The sequence below is a fragment of the Aulonocara sp. 'chitande type north' Nkhata Bay genome, linkage group LG12, assembly GCF_057382095.1.
Source record: "Aulonocara sp. 'chitande type north' Nkhata Bay isolate Kocher_YH1m ecotype deep benthic linkage group LG12, A_spYH_male_GT1.1, whole genome shotgun sequence".
Classification (NCBI taxonomy): Eukaryota; Metazoa; Chordata; class Actinopteri; order Cichliformes; family Cichlidae; genus Aulonocara; species Aulonocara sp. 'chitande type north' Nkhata Bay.
The window spans coordinates 28207131-28228698 of record NC_141355.1 but is presented as its reverse complement, the minus strand read 5'-3'; the positions used below and the strand labels follow the sequence as shown (position 1 = coordinate 28228698).

The following is a 21568-nucleotide window of genomic DNA, read 5'->3' as shown; positions in this document are numbered from 1 at the left end:
ATGACCACCGAATGTCTATGTGCATGTACCTACAAATGTAAATGTGTGCGCATATGTTTCAGTGGGGGGTTTATGTGCACAATGTGAAGCGATTTGTCCCCTAGAGAGAAAGCGATCCGCCATCTCTACACTTCGTCAGCTGGAAGCAGCTAGGCGGCCGTAAATCTCAATTACGCAAACCCTTCCCTTCCCCTTTATCCCTCCCTTCCCTCTCCCTTGCCACAGGTGACAATGGACCAAACTGACTGCTATTGTGATGTTCCAAGGCTTACCATTGGCTTCTGGCTGAGTCTGAGAGGGTACGGCCATGTAGGGGTCCTCCCCTTTGTCTGAACTCATGGGGGGGTCCTTCCGCTCCACCATGCGGCCCCGGCCCAGGGGGCCATCCGCGGCCTCAGGCAGGGCCGAGGTGGGAAGGGAGAGGGTGTGGTGGTGACGGTGGTGATGGTGGCCTGCCGGACACAACACAGGTTAACTGACTCTCGTGGCAGTCAGGGAACAGATTCAGTGCATGAAAGCACAGCAGGGGTGCTTACACACACACACACACACACACACACACTAACACACACTTGCTGGGCTGTGTAAGGCAACAAAGTGTGACCCTAGGCAACTCATTAGTGAATGTGTGTGTGTTTCTAGTCGTCTGTCATTCTCAGAGTCTCTATATCTTTATCATTCTCCCACCTCCTGTTCTGACTGACACTGTTGGGCCCGTCACAGTTGAAAAGAGTACAATTGTATTTCTCTACAATCACCGTAGGGTGCCTGCCTTTGATATGAAGGACAAGAGACAAAATTTCTTTTCCATCGCTCCTGTCAAGAAGTCTGCCTGTAACTTTTCTCCAGCTAAAGTCGTTCTAACTCTGCTCATGTTCATCCTGCTCCTTTTCTCAAGCTAACTTTAAATCTGGCTTTCCAATCATCTCTGCAGCAATGTTTAATTCATTTCGATGTGCACCGATGTCTTCTCCAACTCAAAATTGCAGTCTGTATTAAACAGAAGCCGAAAGAAAATTAATATTCATTCTGCAACCATTTTTTAAATCATTTTCAAGCCAAAATCCTAAATATTTTGCAGCTCTAGTTCCAGACCGTTAAGATTCACTGCTTTTAGTTACTGAATGTAATAGTGTGCAAAAGAAAAACATGCAATTTAATAATTAGGGTTTTTTCAGACAATACGTTAAGTAACTGCACAGAATGCAAATTATTTTCATCTTGTCTTCACTGCTTAGATAGGATATAATATCGTTATGACATAGTGTTTACATACTTCAATACACTTAACTGAAAAAGTGTGGCATGCATAAAAATGTCAAACTCTTTGGCAGGTGTTTTATCAGTTTCTGAAACAAACACATGTCTATCCTCTGCGCGGTGGAGAAGCTGCTGTTTTTGCATTGCTCTTAATTCTTTAATTATCTTTGAGTTTGTATTAAAACCAAACCATCTGCAGACGAGAAGTTTGGCTTGGAAAGCTGCCATCTTTGGAAACCAATGTTGCGTATGTCCCCGTGCATCTGAGTCAACACAGAGGGCACGCTCAGAATAAAATGCAGCCTGAAAGTATCTGATAAACTGTTTACCTGGTACAGTTTTCCTACTGATCAGATGCTTCTTATACCCCTCGGAAACTCATTGAATCCCACCGTTTATTTTAACTGAGGTGATTTTTGTGGAGCACTTTTATTCTATTTGGGCTTTTAAACTGATTATAAGCAGAATATCAGGCTCCATGTAAATGTACCCATTAACACTGAACAAAATACACCAGCTGTATCTCAGAGGAAATAAATGCAGTGCTACTGCAACACAGTACTCTTTCGTTTGTGGAGGATGGATCATACCCCCCTCTTCTGTGTCCAGCTTTGCATATAACTCATACAGTCTGTGCTTGCCTGTCTCTGTCAGTCTTAAGTTTTCTCATTTTGTTTCATAGGCAAAATCTGTACATAAGCTTTGCTGAAGAGTTTATTTTTGAACCATGCTAATCACATTACCATCCCACATGCTTACAGTTAAGCCACCCTACACAATTCTGAAGAAGCTATACATTGTGTTTAATGTAATGAGCCGCGTGTTTTTTGTTTTTTGATCATCCCTAGATGCAGAGTGACAACACTTTTATCAACAGCCTCTTGTGGAGCTCAGCCCCCAGTTACCATTTTGACACGCTATCTGCGTGAAGGAGGTGACAGCAATGTGCGTGTGTGTGTGCATGCGCATGTGTGTTCCTTTTCAATATGTGTTTAGGCGTGTGTTTGAAGGTGGGGAGGCATTTCAAAAGGCTAAGGTTGATGCTGCTGGTAGAGTACGCACAACAGGCACCTACACAACACCACCTAGAGCCTCCTCCTCTTCTGTGTGGCGTGGCAATCATTAAAATGATTTATTTAACTATTGGCCCAAGGCTGAGAGATTAGTGTGACAGGCCTATTTTATAATTCATTCCCCCACCGCCAGGGGAAGTGCAATTTAGGCAGATGACACACATAGAGAGAGCTCGGAGCCTCAGAGCTCCTCCACGGATCAGGGGAGAAAAAAAGGGGCCTAAACTGCCGACGGATGCACATCTCTCTCTCTACAGATTAAAAGAGAGGCAAGGAAGTCTAGTCTGGAGTAGGAGAGAGGAGAATAGAGAAAGGGCATTTATTTATCTTCAAATCCATATCAACCACTGACAGATAGATGGAAGGGCTGAGACTTTGTTTGGGGGGAGGGTGTTGTAAACTAGGTGTGTTTAAGTGTGTGCCTGAAAACACACAGCCCAGCCTGTGGGAGCATATTCAGCGCTACAGGGGTGTACACCAACACAGATGCTTTTTCCATGACCCTGGATTTCCAAAAGGAGGGAGATTCACAGTGGGGGTACAGCCACAGGAGGGTTAGCGAGAGAAAGTGCTGGGCTTTCTGGTACGGCTTCAAAATATCTATTCTTGTCATTCTGTATGGATCTGGCTGTTTTGATCTGGCAGCTGCGAGGTATGTGTGTGAGAGAGAAAGAGATTCACTAAAAACAAAACTAATGCCTCCTCCGATTAGATAAAAATAAGGTGGATGTGCGCGAAGGTGTGGGTGATATGGATAAAAAGGACTTTACTGCAGGCTAATCACATCTGTTTATCATTCCTTAAAGAGACTTCAGTGAGGAAAATGGTATCAATCGGCGGCAGTGAAGTGTAATCGTAATATTGTGTTGTGGGATTAAGAGAGTAAACATATCTGCTAGGAAAGGAAGCCAGCCGTAGAACAGTGTGCATGTATGTCTGTGCATGTTTACATTAGCCCTTTTGAATTAAGCATCTCAAACTGTGCAAAGAGTCTGTGCAGTTAGCGGGAACATATTTCCAGACTCGAAACAGGCCGGTTTTATTTCTCGCTCTCTCTCTCTCTGTCAGCACATATCCTGTTTAATGTGCATGCTGAAGTATTTCTTTACCACCAAGGCCTTTAACCACTAACAACTAGATCTATCCAATTAGCAAAGCAAAGGTCAGGGATAATCGATGCTGTTGCACATGGGGATAAGGCGATTGGGCACTGGGAACAAGGAGGGGGAAAAGAGAACTAATAGAATCACAATCAGCATTAAAGACCTTTAATTCTGATTTCTATCACTGCGACCTTTATTCTAAACACTGCGAGGAGCACGGGGAGAAATAATATGAGCAATGAAAGTGACCGAGTGTACTTTAATGTTTCATTACCTTCGTAACTGGAAGGGACGTCTATCAAAAAGAAGGAGTGAAATCAATTCAGTTAAAACCTTGAGTCATTAATAACCCTTCTTTATACATGTGGGAGGAGTTTTCATTTCCTTGAGAGGGGATGATTGACTGACTAGACGAAAAGGTGTGGCTGAAGTTAAAGACTAAAAGGAGATGAAATGCAGCTCCTGTCTTTTATTGGATTGCCTGTGCAGGACATGTTGGGTACTTACCATTCAGGGCCACAAATGTATCTGGAAGAAAAAGAAAAGAAACGAGGGAGAAACCTGTTATTGCTTGCAGTAAAGGGAGCTTATGCTTTAACATGATCAAAAGCCATGACTTTTAAAGTAATTTAAAATCGACTGGCTGCTCGATATTCTCCCAGCCTTAATCAGTGGTGATCTATATAGCTTCTAAAGCTAATGAAAGTCCAACACTATGGGTTCCCTTGACTAAACATACTAATGAAACCAGAGGGAAAATGCATAGCCTTTATTTACTCTCAGTAAACAGTTGAAATTGAGATGAGATGAACCAAAATGAATGATTTAATATCAAATTGTTTTGAAGTTTCTTTCACAAACTGAGCTGCTCACTAGAATATCAACAAGGTTTCCCGTTGGAGAAACCAAGCTGTTATTTTGGACATGAAAAGATAAGAAATACTGTCTCTGTATATGCGCCATTCACTGTTGTAGAGTAAAAGAGGCCTTTTCGAGACTTTTTGGCCTGACTCGGTTGAGAGCCCCTTCTTGTTTTGTGTTTCAAAATGAACCCTGTGACTGCTCACAAGCGAAATCCCTTCCCTGTGTTTCTCTGAATGTTTGTGTTGTGTTTTCGAAGTGATTTGCAAGAAGGAACCTCAGTCTTTCGGCAATAGGACACAGCGCTCTATTGACCGGGGGGACCAAAAAGCAGCGGGAAAACAACAGAGGAGGCTGAGGGCCGAAAGGACAGATGGATGGAAGTGGGTGAAAGAGAGGATTGTGAGGGTGGAACAGGCGGATGGGAAAAAGGTAACGGCAGCAAAGAAGCACACGGAGAGCCGAGAGAAGAGGGAGATGGAGTTAACAAAGAAGAGAGGAATGGTGGTGGGGGTGGTTGTGTTGGTGGTGCTGGTGGGGGTACAGAGTGAAGGAGGAAAGATAAGAGTGAAGAGGGCCTGCTTACTTTGGCAGTCACCCAGGCCATCTGTGTTGCCATGCTCCACGTCCTGCTCAAAGGCTGATCTGCAGGGAACAGAGACATCATGGTCAGCAGTGGAAAACAGGCCAGGCCATGCAGGCTCGCCACACCTAACAAAGTAACAAAGCTATAGGAAAGCAACTACAAAAAACACCACCAATCGCAGCATATTCTATGCTAACACACAGTGTGAGCTGCAGAAAGCCCTTTGCTGGATCAGAATCAAAGAACACCTAGCAGGTGCCCCGGAGACCTAAAATCAGTGGCTATGAAGAATGCAAGCAGGTTAGTAAATCCATAGCTGGCACAAGACGTATTGCCAGTAGTGTTGATAAAAACAGATTTTCTTTTATGCGATTGCAATGAAAACTATTATCTCATGCTCTAAAGCTTAAAAAAAACTGTTCAACAATTTGTATCCCTAATTGCTTCCTTGCTGGGAGCTAGATGTGACTGATTTCTTCATCTAGAAGGTGAATGTGAAGCTAGCTAACCCAACTTAGTGCAATAACATATGTGGAAAAACATGGAGAAATAGCCTATTGCTCAGTCATTACCAGCATATATGTTGTTTGATGAAAGACTTAATATCAATTGATATGGAATATATTTGAAATATAAAGTGAGCTTTATTATTAACGTGAAAGCATGCTATTTTGGAAACAGCACTTCCGGTTAAGATAAGCTTGCTCCAGCTTCATAATCATCATATAGCTGCGACAGAAGTTTTAATCTCACCGTACTCTTAGAAAGAAAGCATAAGGGTGTATTTCCCAATTTACTGCTTTCACCAGAACTTCACTTTGCACAGTCTTGTCTTCTATTACAGAATGCAGTGTGTGACTCAACTCGCTTTAGAGGAGATGAGTGTGTAGTTACAATCACATGGGCCAAGACCAGAGCAGTGAGGGGTAACCGTGCTTGAGGGCCATCATATGACACAGAGGGAGAGAGTTTAGAGATGTGATTTTCTGATGCAATCTGCACCAAGACCTGTTTTCTCCCCGAAAGACCACCGAGCAGACAGTAAGAAGATCTGTGAAACAGAGCGGACCAACCGTCAAGCAGGATCACGATCACGCATGACAGCTCTTCACAGTCCTCCTTAGCCTACCCCCACTCCCCACCCATCCTCTGCTGCTGCTCCACCTCCTCCTGCTTGTCCACCCGCCTCCCACCTTCTTCACCCTCCGCTGGTCGCAATTACAGAATAAAGAATTATTTTCTAAAACAGCATCAGCCAACCTTTGTGGCCTGATCCGAGTCGAAAATATGTGAAAAAAGCAGCACATTTAGGAAGAACGGACAGTTGGAGCCCTGTTATTTGATACTCAGATCATATGTTTTGAAATATAGTCACAAATTAATTTACTATTCTTTTTTTTTTCCCCCCAGTTTAACAGACCCTTAATTTGAAAGGAGAGGGTTAATTTTACAGATTTGATTGCTAATTTCCACCTTCAGTTTCAAGCAGAACAACAACAACAACCACTACACAATAGCAGTATCCTCTCTTCATATCTGGGGGTACAGTTAATCAGCTTATCAGATTTGCTTATCATCCACAGTCATAATCACAAAGCGGATGCAGAGTTGCACATTTGAACCTGTCTAAGCACAAATACAGTCCAGGCACTCTAGGAATCTGCTGGATTTTCCTCAACAACATCATTACCTCGTCCCACCCTATCACAAAATATTATTTGGCCTGCAAAACACAGGTGCGTCATGGTTTCCAATTCAGACTTATAATAGCACCAAGGAGGGCGAATTAGTAATGAGCAGACATGCAATACAGATGCAGTGTCTGGGCTTTTCTTGGCACATATAAAAGTGAATGAACCAAAGTGCGAACCTTTAGTTAACGGGTTCACGTCCCATGGCGGCTGCATTATAGCAACAGAAGTGCAGTCTGTTCAAGTGTGACATTACAGATGGTTCAGCTTGGGGTTAAGATCCCACCGAAACTACATAATGCATATTTAAATCAGATTCAAGCAACATTGTACATAACTGGAGGCAGCCAAGCCCTCCATTTTATATTACCTCGCATCGGGCGTGATTATTATGTGAGATATGTGGTTGCACAGAGAACTGCTTGCCGAAAATGCAGGTCAGGCATAATAGCATTAATTATTCATATCAGAAGTGAATGGGCGGCCAGGGATTTCATATACTGGGTGTACAGTGTAAAGAGAGTAAGCATAATGTTCCCTCAACGTCACCCATTCATTTTGATTCATGGCTTTGATTTACAAAGGATCAGGGGGCTCACAAGAGCACATTCACTCAGTTTAATCCAGAGAAAACTCACTGCAGTGTTTTAGACAATGGTCGATGCTCATAACAACATAACTGGGTTTTTTGTTTACAAAATTAGTACCATCCAGGATCATATGCAATTAAATGTATGAACACTGGGCAACTAGGGGCCATATTGCAGGAAACCAGAGTGCAAGCTGTTTATAGGCAGCGGGTATAAGAGGCATAACTTCACATGGGAAAGCTGGCACACTAGCATCAGGGCCAGATGGAAGAAGAAAGGAGGGGAGGGTTACAAGAGAGAAAGAATATGTCAGAGGAAAGATAGAAAAAGAAAGACGGGTAAAAATAGAAACACAGACATGGATGGATATACGCAAGTAACGCGTAGCTGATTAGGTAGGCAGTCAAGAAAGCAGGGTTTTGTTTTTTAATTTTAATGAGGAGAACGGAAAGTAAGAAAAGCAGAATGAAATTGTCTTCTCTGCAGGGATCCATTTGTGTAAGCAAACAACAAAATGTCACCGACTCTCCCCTCCCTTATTTTATCCATCCTTCTGTCCAGCCTGGCAAATGTTTTGAATGGCTCACCACAGACCTGCAGTTCCTATCAGATCTAATCCCGTCCCTCTCTCACTTAAAAATATTGTACAGTAAAGGAGCGAGGTCATCTGCCCTCCTAACTCAATCAGAACAGTCCACTGCTTTGGCTTTGCAGAGTAATAATAGGATGGGCAGTGTGCTTGCGTGTGTGAGTGTGTGGGGGTTTTTCCCCTAAGTTTTGTGTGTGCAAGCGGGAACGTGTGCCTTTGGTGTATTGGCATGCCAGACCAATCATTTTGCAGCAGGGGGATCAAATTCATTCATCGTCAAATAGCCAGTGGAGCACCGCGCCTTTTGTTATGACTTCATCTGCAAAATGTTTTTTCCCACCACAAAACTCCATATGCTGTTTGTTCAGAAAGCAATAAGTGGTTCTGTGTCATGACTACAGCCACAAATTATAGTTACTGCGACCATCCAGCTTTCCCGAGCGCTGCGTACCAAACCCCGAGCCCGCTGCAAACAACACTTTCCTTCCATTCATCCTTCCAATAGCCCCTTCAGCTGAAGGAAATTGCAGTTACAAACCATAAAATTAGAAAGATCACAGATATGACAAGCAGGGAGAGGGACTGGCACCAGGTATGACAAAAAGGCGAAATGCTGTTTTACTAGTTCGATTCAGCCAATTCCAAAGCAGTCCACAGTAACAGTTTAAATGAAAAAATACACTGTTAGAGATAAATGTATTATGAGATGATGTTGTGGGCATAGTACGTGCATCTAAATACTACAATACCCATGAGCCTCAACTCCAGTTGGAGGTAAAGGAAGAGCAGCAGAAAGCTAACAAAAAAGTGCTAAATTTCCACAGAGCATATTAACCAGCTTACTAACGTATACAACTAAGTTATTGAATGCAATTTAATACATTTTCATGGAGCCAAAATTAGAGCTGGGCGATATGAGATTTTTTCATATCACGATATGTTTTTTTTTCATTTCAGGCGATAACGATATCTATCACGATATAAGCCAAATAACTATATTTGTAAGATTTAAATGTGCCGTTGCTCACAAGTAAAATGTGAAATAATCAGCAGCTTGTTTTTATTTAAATATTTATTTCCCATAATAAGTTCAACAGGGTAGATGTACTTAAGGAACATGAGACTTTTTCAGATAAATAAAGGCAAATATTGCAAACTACACAAAAGGCAGCCGCTAAAGCGTTTAAGTTTCAAAAGAGAACAAATGAAACAGACTAAATTGTCAATTCCACTTAGAAACAAAGTATTAATTCTAAAAATAAATCTTAGTTTGTTTTACAGAAGAACAGACAAAACTGACTAACTTTTGTCAATATCAAATAAACTGAGAACTAAAAGGAAATTCTCAATCTCTCCTTGTTGTATAGCTTAGCTTTTCAAACAGTTTTAACAGTTACTTTAGTCTGACAAAAGCCGAATGACAAATTAGCGCTTCCAGTCAGAGACTGAGGCTACGTCCACACGGGTATTTTTGAAAACGGAGATTTTCCGTTTACGTTTTAAAAAATAATCCCGTCCACACATAAAAGCAGAAATGAAGGAAAACGCTGCTATGAACATGCCAAAGCAGCAGGTGGCGCTAGATTCCTAACCGTGCAGAAATGTTGGCCAATCAGAAGTCTAGAAGCCTCGGTGGGAAAAAGTAAACAAAGCTGGGGCACAGAAGCAGAACCGAGTCGTATGTGTGGAGGGACAGTAACTGTGTGTATATGTAAGCATTTAAACACTGCAGAGAGTAGAATTAACAGTAACAGTATTGTAGAAATTCATTTCACCGAAACAATAACGTGGCGCACAGTGTGACGCATGCACCAGTTTATTGTATTTCCAGACTTGCTTTCGGCACAATTTACAGTGCACGCTACTCTGTTTTTGTCAGACTTGAAATAGCCGAAATACCTTCACACTACGGAACTTCTATGGCTCTTCCGTTCGACAATCTCTCCGGCGTTGGAACCATCATCTGTTTTCTCTTCGGTCACGCTCGGTTGATTTTTCTAGTCGGCAGACTCATTTCCTCCATTACGCGCTGGCTCCATTACCCGCTGGCTGCTTCCCAAACAAACACACGTGCGGCTTGGCACTTGTGCTGTACGTAACAAGTCACGCGACGTGACGCTGCGGCTGTGATTGGTTCGGCTCTGCGCTACTGAATTTGGATCGGCTGACTTTTTTTTTTTTTTTTTTTTTTTTAAGAGGACAAGAGCTGCGAGGTCTATCGCGATAGCTTAATTTCTCTATCGAGTAAAAGTTATATCGCGATACATATCGTTATCGTTCTATCGCCCAGCTCTAAGCCAAATACCCAAAGCATGCAGCTCCTTTGACTTCGATTGTCTTTATTACTTACTTAGTGTTGCCAACCACCTGTCTGCAGGCTCCTTCTGGGACCCAACCACAATATGGGTCTCTGGAGGCTATACAGGACCTGGAGAAGAATTGCACACACCATTAGGCCCATTCTGCACATACTGTTTTCTTCTTTCAGAAGGAATGCACATAGCTCAACCACTTGAGTAGGAATGATGATTTAATAGAGTAGCAAACTTACTTCTTGCACCGCCCGTGCCTTTCACACCGAGAGAGCGGCACTTTAACCACACAGGAGGTGAAGGCGACCCACAGAGCGTGACTCTTGCTGTCTATCTGTATACCTACGATGCGCTTATCTTCTACTCCATCTATGCTGCACCTAGAGGAGGAAAAGAAGACAAAAACTGATTACTTTGTATTTTCTTTTTCAGCTGATTTATTGTGCTTTTCAGTAGATGCTGTTAAAATGGTGCTCAAATGCTCAAAAAATACAGGCACAATTTCAAATAAATTTCACAGTTTCATTGGGTCTTGGATCCACATGGTGCCAAAGAGAGTGGATATCTGTAATCAGGTCTTATCAAGCACAGTTCTGACTGTGATCGCAAGAAATTACCTGCTCTTTAACTCTCCTGTTTGCAAGGGGTAGGCAAGCAGAAAAAGTTGGTTTAAGGAGCAGACTCGGAGCAGCTAAAACTCTTTGTTTCATTTCATGGAATGAACTAAAGGGCCAGCATAAGATAAATGAGGAACATTAGCAAAGCTGATCTAGGGTATATCGCCCTTAACTATATGGTAGTTTAAAGACAGAGTAGAGAAAAGTTGGGCATCGTAAAATGAGATTTAGCTTATTTAATGAAAGAAAGGGGAAGATTAGGATGTGGCAGAGAGACAAACTGTGAGGTCAGGGAGGACAGAGATAATGCTGGACTTGGGAACATGAGGTCACAAACAGAGCGGGAGATAAAGAGAGATAAAGAAAAGGGTGATACAGATACAACAGATAAACAGACAGATGGGCACTGTGAGCAGTCAGCAATAACACTGCACTTAACTGGAGAATCCTCTAACACTAACTCAAAGCCCCCCAACTCCAACATTCCTCTATCTCAGCTAGTCTTCTTTGTCTCAACAGCCCCATAGGAGTGCACTGTAATCCCTCTGGGGCGTGTCAAGCATCACTCTATCCCTTCTCTCTCGCTCCCTCTGTTCCTCTGTCTATTCTACCATCCAACTCCTGGGATTTAATCTTTCCTTCGCAGAGCTTTGGTCCTGTATTAACGCTCTAAATTGGGGCTTACAGTTCATCTACACCGGGTAATGCACAGCAATCAGGCCTACACTGATCCGGCCGGCCAGGCAGGGAAGCAGGCAGGCAAAGTCACACGCCGTATGCGGCTAAAGCCAGATGGCCATCAGCCCACGAATGCTCGGTCCCAGCCAGAGAGACACAGAACAGGAGAGAAGGGAAACAAAGGGACGCGATACTGGGAGAAGGCAAAAGGAGACACAGCAAGTAGAAGTGAAGAAGTAGAAGCAAGGGCCTGCCCTGCATCCCGGACATATGGCCCATCACATGGTCGCAGCATGTTGGATAATCAACAGTAGGAGCCTTGAAAGCCCTCCCATCAAGCCTTCCGTCTCCTTCCCGTATTCTTCTCTGCTTCCTAACACAAGCCTCTAGTCTTCCCATCTCTTCCCTCTGGTCTTTACCACTCTTCTCTCTCCCTCCTGTGTTTATGCTTCCATCCATTACCTCTCAACCAAATATTTGTTTTGGCAGAGTGAAACTGTGGCTGATTTTTCCTTATTAACTTTTACTTCAGATGTACAACAATACCCAGCTCGACCCTCTGTACCAAGTTCATGAACACACACACTCAGACACACACACAAACAGACTTACATCCATACATGCACCAACAGATGTGTAATGTATTAGCGAGAGATCCCAGGCTGGCTCTGAGACACACACAGACCTCAGTGTGAGTTTCTATGCGTGTGCTTCCTTTAATCAGCCAAGGTTTTAGCTCTGCTGTGGTTGCGAATCACAGTGCTACGTTATCCAGAGCCTTAGGGTCTATGTCTTTAATTTAGTAGCTGTGGCTGGGCAGAGTGTAACCTGATAAAACTCTTTTAAATGATAGAGTAGCCATCTGGTTGGCTGGCTTCGCAACATAGCTTGGGTCAGGGGAACGGACTGGTAGTGATGGAGCTGGTGGGTTGGTGGGTTGGCTGAGCCGATAGATGGTGGAAACAAGCAAAATTAAACACATTCACTCTCTACAGAGCACACACGCATGCAATAACTGTACTTTCTGTGTTTATAGCAACTGTATCCATGTGTTTCTCTATTTCTGTCCATTGCATATACACGTATGCTCGGTTTTACATACTTGTCAGGGTTGTAGACACTGAGCTCCTCAAGAAACAGGCTCTCGTTGAGGAAGCCGTTGTTCATCTTGGCCAAGAATTTGAGGATGATGCCTTTCTCAGACCCCAGAAATACTACTGTGTGGTTTTTATACGGCCCTGCCTCATTGTCCACCACAATGCGCGTCAGACGATACCTGAAAAAGGAGCAGCAGGTAAAAATAACCAATCAGTCAATTAATTAGTCTGTTAGCCTGCAAGCAGAGGAAAATGTTTGCTCACTAGAAAAGCAACACCAACAGCAGGGACCTAATGCAACTGTTTTCAACTTTTTCTTCCACATCTGGGCCACTGGAAAAAGTTAGCCAAAGAACAAAATAGAATAAAAAAAACAGGAGGATGTCATTTTCCAGATAATAATTACCTAATCAGCCAATCAATTAACGTACCTTCCACCACGCATGTCAGAGGTCTAAAATAGACTAAAGAACAGCAGTGGGCGCGCATTAATCTCACTAACTGATTGTCATTTGATTACAAGCTCACAATCAGATTGCCATAGGGCCTGTCAGGTGGTTCCTCAAGTAAAAACACTGCAAAGAAGTTGCTCAAGCAAAAGATAACAAGCTCTACTTTCAATTTCTAATTGACAGCTGCTGATCGCACAGTTTGGCTTAGCACCAGTTGGATGTGCATAAAACTCAGAAGCATACCAAACACTTTAAGGTTGGAAAATTAGACACCTGCCAGTCAGTGAGATCTGGACCGGCGCCCTGTTATCCTTGTGGGTGAACGGGTTTTAGAAATACCTCCTGAGGCTGCTTACTCTTACCGACTGATGCAAATATCTAACTAAGATACTGTTTAAGTAATCACAAAGGCATGCTGCCTATGTGAACACCAATAATCACCAATTATTTTTAATTGAAGTATATGTGATCTAAAGATGAGAGTGTATTCAGAAATCTTGGAAGTTTGTTTTGTCCTCGTTAATGTTTACTAGATACTGTCTAGGTGAAAAAGTTTGTCATCAGATCATATTTATTTGGGGGTAATGAGACTAAACTTAACCCTACTCGAGTACAGTTTTACACCATGAGCCCATTAAAAAAATAATAAACAAAGCCACATCCTCTTATCCCATTCACTGTTTTTGTTTTCTTTATACAGTATATCCTTTGAAATGCTCTGTGCCTCCAGCTTTATCTAGTCAACATTACTACCGGTCTGAAGATTTAATTTGATTTTGATCTATTCATTCATAACAGATGCTCCAATAACCATTTCAATTAGGCTGATCCCAGTTAAATAATACAATCTCAAAGAATAAGACGTTCACTGTCTTTCCTACTCATGATAATAAAAATCACAAGAAGGGGATTCTTCACTGTCTCACCCGTCTTGGTGATTCATTGTGCCCAGACAGCTGAGGTCTGTGCCACTGCACAGCAAGTCTCAAGCGGTCTCAAGATGGAAAAGATTTTTCAAATTTGAACTTCTTTCTGTGTATTGAGGTGTCCCCTCTGGGGTGTAACAAGGATCAAATCCTATTACCGATTTCATTTCCAATTGACTTCAGCTGAAGAACAGTATTCCACATTGAAACCCTGACAGATATCATAAGAAGCCTCACTCCTCTTCCACCGCATATGCTTTCATGCTGCTTTTTGGGCCTACATAATACTTTCAAGAACCGCCTCTGACTTCCCTACAAGCTCGCTGTGCTCGCTGTGATGACATTTCAAATCAAATCAAATCGTCTGATTGCTGATTATGTAAAGATAAAGAAAAAAAAGCGTGTCACTCATAATGTATTCTTGTGATAAAGCACACTAATGAACACAGAGTTGTAGGGATAACCTTGATGAAAGCTGTTCATATTCTGACTAAGCCACTGCAGTATGTAGGTCAGACCTCGGCAAAGGAGCAGCAAGATGTGATATGATGCAAATAACTTGTAAAACGTATGAAGAATTCTTTATGTAGCTATCTTTAAAGTGATATTACCACCACTGAGGCCTGTCAAGGATCTGGCAAGCCCAACTTTAAATCTTGAGCAGCTGTAATCCATATCCAAGTCCAAATGAAAAACTAGATCTTTTACTTTTTACCAAATGCTCTGTCAGCTACTTTTGCCCTGCCGATGGGATGGCGGTGTGCTGTCGCATTCCCCCCAGAGGCTGAAATGTCTGTGTGTAGTGCAAGTAAAAGCCAGACAGACCTTTATGATCAAACGGCATCAGCCACAGTGCACTGGCTTTTGAGAAATTGGCTCAACTACAGAAACTCAAAGGAAAAGTCACCACTGAACAAAAAAAAAAAAATCTGGTTTCTTTTGTTTTTTCCCTGTGAAATCTCCCAAGAGGATTTTAAACAACTGACAAAGAGCTGAACTCATTGTTCTCGTGTAAATGACACGTTTCAGCATGAAGATAAGCATCACTAAGGATTCAAACTGTTTGCGTTGTCTTCATGACATCACCACGCTGTCACTCAGAGAGAAAGCTAGTATAGATAGGTGTTTCCTCTACTACAATGAAAATAGGTCAGTGGCTGGAGTACCTTCAGGCTTTCTTTTAATGAGCCTGATTCTCACAGCAGCACTTCATGTAATTATTGTCCTGGGCTGAAGAGGCTTGTAGCCTTGATGATGATGATGGCCTCTGGAGTGTGCGATACTTACCGAACCATGGTCTTGAGAAACCAGGGCCTGTTAGCAATGGAGGGTACGGCCTCGTCCATCAGAGGATGCATCTTGATGAAGTTGAGTGTGTCATCGGGGAACTCATTGGATACCTTATACCTCTCCATCGGTGGAGTACCAGCACAGTTGCCAGGCCTACAAATGGAGTGGCGGAAGAGCAAGGTAATGAAGAGGAGCGATAATGGCAGAGGGAAAAAAATAGTGAATAGAATATGGAAAAAAGCACAAATGAAAAACCACCACTTTGACCGCAGTAGGAATGAGCCATTTTTCATGGTAAGAGCTTCAACGGAGGAAAGAAAGTTCTACTTTCTTAAAATCAATGAAAGTGCTGCTTTAAATGACTAAACTCTCATTCCAAGAGGCTTTTGGTCACATAGGAGGGCGCAAGATGTCTCCTTTTCTGTGGCTTCAGGCTAAAGCACTGAAGCATTGTATCTATCTGATCCTTTTACGGGGAGTTGGTGAGCTTCTTGTAAAAGAGAAGCTTCTTTTGATAGCATATCCCCTTTGCAGCCATCTCACCTCTGAGAGCCTTTAAAACCCTTTACTGCTTGGTCTTTGATACCCTGCCATAGCATATAATCCACAACAGATCCCAGAAATATTAGCCATCTGGCCACTAAATGTGTGACATGAAAAGACCAAACCCTATAGTCTGTTATAAAAATATACAAACCTTACTATGTATATATGCACAAGTTATTTTTAATTTATTTAATTAGAATTTTATTGACAGAATGATGCAGTGAAACCTTTGCTGATTTGTATGAAATAGAAATTCATTCGTGCTAATGAAATCCCCACGTTTACATGCAAAAACTTCACTGTATGGCATTCTGGTGCAAAACAAAAATTTGATTAGACAAGTGATCTCCATTATATGGCAGCTGTGTGCATCTAAAGCCATTAGACACGCATGTGAATTTACAACAAATTACCTTGTGGGCTGAACATGATTAGCAGAATTTTCTGTATTATATGGCGGCTGTGTGCATCTGAAGTCGTTTATAGCAAATTATCTCGGGTGCGCAAGATAATAACTTGAACACACCAGATATAAACATCAACTTACAGGACTTTAGGGAATACCATAGAAAACATGTCAGCTGATTCTAATGTTAAGCTATTCTCACAAGTATTACTGCTTCACTGTAAAAGAAGAGAATAATAGTTTGTGCTAGAATTCTAACATTTCTGTTACTGCATTTACGTCCGGGCGCATATGGGCAGCAGAACGAAAGCAGACATCTCTTAAATACGAAAATCTGTAAATGATTCAGTATGAGTGTCTAACACATGGAGTAACAGTCTGCTGCGGAGCCAGACCTAGGTGGCTTTGTTACAACTCTCCGTCTGTTTGCTCAGTGATAAAAGGTCTGAAAGAACCAAGGGATGGAAATGAAATCAATCACATCAGTTACTACAAAAACAATGGTGGCTGTACCTGCTCTTTGAAGCGTCTGACCTTGTTGAACATAAACAAGTAATTACATGCTAATTGAGGTAAGTGCGTGAACTCACACAGATACGCACATTCACACAATGCATGGAGATTAATGCACAAAATACAGTACGGGCTCTCTGATGGTGAGGAACTGTGTCCTCAGCCATATGGGACACACACACACACACACACACACACACACACACACACACACATTTATCACGGCCCAGATCTTTGTTGCAAATCTCTCTCTCTCTCTTTTCTGGAGGAAAGGACAGCATCCTGTTAGTGCACTAATTAGTTTGCAATAGATGGGAGATTGATCAGGTTGGTACATTTGTGGAATTAGCCAGCCATCTGTAAAATGATGTCATGCTTCGTTTATTGAAGCTAAATTAGCTGCGTGTGAGGCGTGGGTGGCAGCGGTAAGGTGAGGTAATGGGATATGAGTGCAACTGTGAAAAAAGGTGGTCTCTACATGAGTAGGTGCGTGCTGCGTGTGACACAATTTGACACATGAGCGTTTTCTGACGAAATTAGCGATGCACTAAATATGAGGCAACATAAGTTAAGAATAAGTGATTATTATCACATTGTGGTATAACAAGTGTTAGGAATTGACTGCATAGTTACATATCTTGTCTGTGCGTGCACGTGTGAGACAGCCAGGAATGAGGAGAAACACAGGAAGAGAAACACTCTGTGACTGGTGTGTGTGCTGCCTTAAATCCTGTGCGTGCCTGCGTGTATGCAAGTGTGCTCGCTGGTTAATTAACTGCTGCTGTACCTTGGCTTGGGAACCTTCTCTTCAGGAAAAGGTGTCCAGGTGGAGTCTGGTGATTTCTGTTCTTTGAAACGCCCTGTGAACGTGTTGGCCACCTCCGCCATGTCATAGGCACACACTGCCGAACCTGGAATACTGCGACGGCACACACAAGCACACACAACTAAATAAACAATCCTCTTGACTGAGCATATCAAAGAAACACCTTGCTATCACCAGGAGACAGAAAAATGGATTTACAATCCCTTCTCAGAAGGGTTAAATCCCTTGAGGATGGCTTATTTTAGCTGTTTCCTGTTTACACTGGGTGATACAGTCAAGTTTTGAGTGTTGTGAAGGTTCTGCCAGATTAAAAAAAAAAAAAAAGAGGTGCGTTGTTTATCCTCACTTCCCTTAGGTATACAAGAAGACACTTTACACTTTCCTCTATTTTTTAACATAATTTGATCAATTTTTTTCATTAATAAAAGCATTTATTTCTTTTGTTCTCTACTGATCACCATGTCAGAGCTTTCGTGCATTCACTTATGTGTTATTGAATGTAGTGATTTACGGGTTCACACATTCCCGTACAGTAACCTCTAACACTGACTTTCCCCGAAAGCCTCCAGGCATCAAAGTTCATCACCAGTCCACGCTTGGGGCCAAATATGGGCAACAGATTATCTTATTATCACTTTTCATTTTAAGGGGAAAAATACCCATCTTATGATTGCAGTGGAGCCACTGATTTCTTTGTGTCTGTGTGAAATCAATGCATAGCAGATTACTGAGTCACTTTTCTATTTTTTATGCTTTTTTTGTGTCCAGAAATAAAAACTAAGGGCTGTTTACAGAAAGAAACCTCTCTTTCTCTCTCAGCTTGCTGGATTTCCATGCTGTTACATCATGGGTTAAACTCATCATGTAGACATTTGGAAGACAGCAGACACAAGGGTAGCATTATTGAGAGCAAGGTCAGAAAGCTGTTAATTCTTGGCTTAGCTACTAAATTACAGTAATTACCCTCTGCATTGAATATGTGCAAAAAGTTAGACAGTCGTATGTCTGTTTATATCGGGCTGCTAACGAGACAGAATTAGCTGGCCGGTTAGCAAAAGTCTGGGCCGTGAAGCAACTCAGCAAGACAATCGAATGACACAAAACCCTGAGTGCTGCCTACTGTCTGAATGTGCTCCCTTCACCCCCTATGAAATGGAAAATTAATGCTAGGATCAAAACTCCCGCTTATAGAAATTTTCAGAGGCACTGCTTCATTGGGTTTTAATGTCCATTAACCATGCTCAATTGCGTTGTCACAAGCAATTGTCTTATCTGCTAAAAAGCAGCCATAAAATGGAAAATTACAATATGTGAGCTATCAGCCAAGCTGTATGGCTTTGTGGTAATTTTCAATTTAGATAAAAACTCCCACTGACTGCGAACATGAAAGCCGTGCAGAATATGAATTATAAGAGGGAAAATAAGATTAAGCACCTGCATGTCAAAAGGGCAACAACACTGTTTTGACAGAAGATGTGAATGTTGACCCACTGGGTTTAGAAATTACACGCCGCCAAGAGGCACGGCAGGGACACACGCTACCAACGTTAACAAAGGTCAGACTGTCAAAGTGTTGATGAATTTCAAAATGTCTTTCAAACTGAGAAAGATAATCGGTTTAATAAAGGGAAAGTTCATGTGCTGGTGCATGTGAATTTATCTGAGATGCTGGGAAACGCTGGAAAAAATACCCTCAGCAAAACCAGTTTATTGCTCACTTTTCACTGCTTGTTTACTTTTACCTTCTGTCGTCATTACCTGTTGTAAGGCGTGGAGAAAGTTGCCATCACTACATCCCTCCCATTGATGTGAATGACATCGGTCACAGCCTGCAGGATGTTGAAGTAGAAATGGGAGTCGCCAGGGATGGAGCAGTTCAGGCGAGACTTTAAAAACGAGGTCCACTGCTTCTCCAGAACACGCGGCGATCCGCCTCGGTCGTTCTTACAAACCCTCGCCACCCGTGGAAACACCACCTGAAGAAGTCAAACGTGGGTTATATTTAAGAAGCTTAAGATTTCACCTTGAGATTTCTACAGTCACACATTTCACATCGATAATCTTATTGCTATAAGGCCTTTTTGAATGGGAGAAATTGTAGGTACACCACAATGTGTTAATCTAGGGTTTCGTCACGTTATAGCAAATTAAAGACAGAAGAAAAGTGGTGCATTTGATATGCTGTTAAACAGTCAGCACCTGGCAACAGAAAGTTTAAAGTATACGGCTTCAAATAGGCCCGAGCTCTGTAATTACAACTCTGTCGTAAGTTCACGTAGCCAGAATTGTAATTAGTTGTTGTGACACTATACTTAACAGCTATAAATCTTGCCCTGAACTGAAATTGATGGTGTGAATGGGAACAACCATGCATTTAAAACAGATCCCTACTCACACACCCACAGACAACCACACACACACCCTCACTCTTGCAAACACACCACGACCCTCCGCTTTCCCATTGAACCATGCACAAATATGAATTAAGCAATGCAGCAATTCCAGCTAAGACTCTAGAACTTGCACAGGCCCGTTCAGTGTGAAATTTTAGATTACTGAGATTACACAGTGTATCAGTGGGTCACATTTCTGCACTCGCTAATCTGTGAGCGACTTGGACGCAACTCAATACACGCATATACATAAATGGTCCAAATATACACATCGCTTCGCCAAACAAACGCCTTAGTGGAGGCTTTTTAATTCACTTGTGCACTGAAAGGTTTATCCTTTTGTATTTTCTAGATAACAATGTAACAACCCGACATTAAACCTAAAGCAAACAACTTGCCACAGCGGATTTATCAGTTTGCCATAAAGCACAGACGACTGTTTACATTGTCAGGGTAGGCCAGTCTTTTTCGTAATAATAAAGAGATATCAATTCACTAAATGTTAAATTGCTCTCTGCGCCATCAGTTCTACCACCACATACATAATTATACTGACACTGCTTTCAAAACACCCGGCAGATTGAGAGGCCTGATCTGTATTCATGCTCTGCAATAACACATGGCTGTCACTTCTGGCAGTGAATCCATTATTTCTATGTTACCTCCGCTCTGTTCTCATCTCGTCCCCTCGGTCTTTCTCACTCTCTCTTATGTGTTTTCTTTCATTTATTCTGCACAATATAAAAAGAATGATTCATTTGCATAACGTATTTTCTTCTACCTGGTGTCCAATTAAACTTTTGCAGGACAGGGCCCAAACCTGGAATGAAGAGATTAATAGAAACGTTTCTGTCCCTATGGTGTAATACCTGAGAAAAGCTTGGGTTTTTTTCCCGTCTTCTTCTGATACTTTGTCTCACTTCTAAGAGACACTTGGGCGGTTTTTCTCATGGGAAACACTGAGAGGGTAGGCCAAATGGGAGCAATGCAGGATGGATGCGGACGTGCAATTCAAGTAATATATTTAGACTTCAAAATGGGATCTCAAGACATCCATATATTTTCTTTTTGAACCTATTTTAGGTGCCGTTTCCTGCCTAGTGTTTATCTGTTGCTGGAAAAGGGTTTGTCCACTTTACTGCTCCTAAAAGCCTCCTTCCCGTTATGCGTTACCCATATCCTGTTAGTTTCCTCGGGCGCTTCCTGATTCTCCCTGTAAATAGGAAGTCACCTCTGATTAGAGTTTAAAACAATAGTGTATGTGCTTACCTTTCCCATTGTATTGTACTCCATAGCAATTTCCCTAAAGAAGAAATAAATGAAGTCTCCATAATTGACTGCCTGGACGAAGTAGGGCTCTGCGAAGGGAAAAAGAAAAACTATTATGAGTCAAAGAAGCATTTTTGCTGTGACAAAACAGTTCTGACACCATATTTCACAGTAAACCGCCAGAATATCTGTCATATTATGCAGAAAGGTAGCGACTGCGAGCCTTGAGAGCCTCAAACTATCATCCATCATATTAGCAAAACAATTCACATGCGAGAAAAGGCGGATTTCTCTATTGAGTTTTGACAGACTGGACTTGTGTTTGTTTCTCCCCAAGGCAGAGTAATTTCAACACTACTTGTGCAGGCTGGCAACATGACTGCATCAAACAGAGCATGTAGCATAAATGCTCCAGCTCTTCATACCGTCATTCATACACAGAGGGACAAACACATGTTTGCACATGAATCATAAAATACAAACACGTGGT

The 21568-nt window shown here is 42.1% G+C and overlaps 1 protein-coding gene across 3 annotated transcripts in view; it reads right to left on the bottom strand.

Annotated features, from left to right (window-relative positions):
* Nucleotides 1-21568, bottom strand: part of sema6a (sema domain, transmembrane domain (TM), and cytoplasmic domain, (semaphorin) 6A) — a 103301-nt gene that overhangs the window by 14936 nt on the left and 66797 nt on the right. Inside the window, exons 9-19 of one of the 3 annotated variants that reach the window (XM_086314806.1) lie at nt 21079-21167; nt 19175-19392; nt 17378-17509; nt 15123-15278; nt 12463-12636; nt 10305-10445; nt 10104-10181; nt 4884-4942; nt 3944-3964; nt 3711-3731; nt 273-452 (exon numbers count right to left, since the gene is read on the bottom strand). In XM_086314806.1, coding sequence (XP_086170932.1) covers nt 273-452; nt 3711-3731; nt 3944-3964; nt 4884-4942; nt 10104-10181; nt 10305-10445; nt 12463-12636; nt 15123-15278; nt 17378-17509; nt 19175-19392; nt 21079-21167 — 1269 coding nt within the window. The remainder of the gene's footprint in view (nt 1-272; nt 453-3710; nt 3732-3943; nt 3965-4883; nt 4943-10103; nt 10182-10304; nt 10446-12462; nt 12637-15122; nt 15279-17377; nt 17510-19174; nt 19393-21078; nt 21168-21568) is intronic. The other 2 variants (XM_086314807.1, XM_086314808.1) reach the window with 2 other exon arrangements.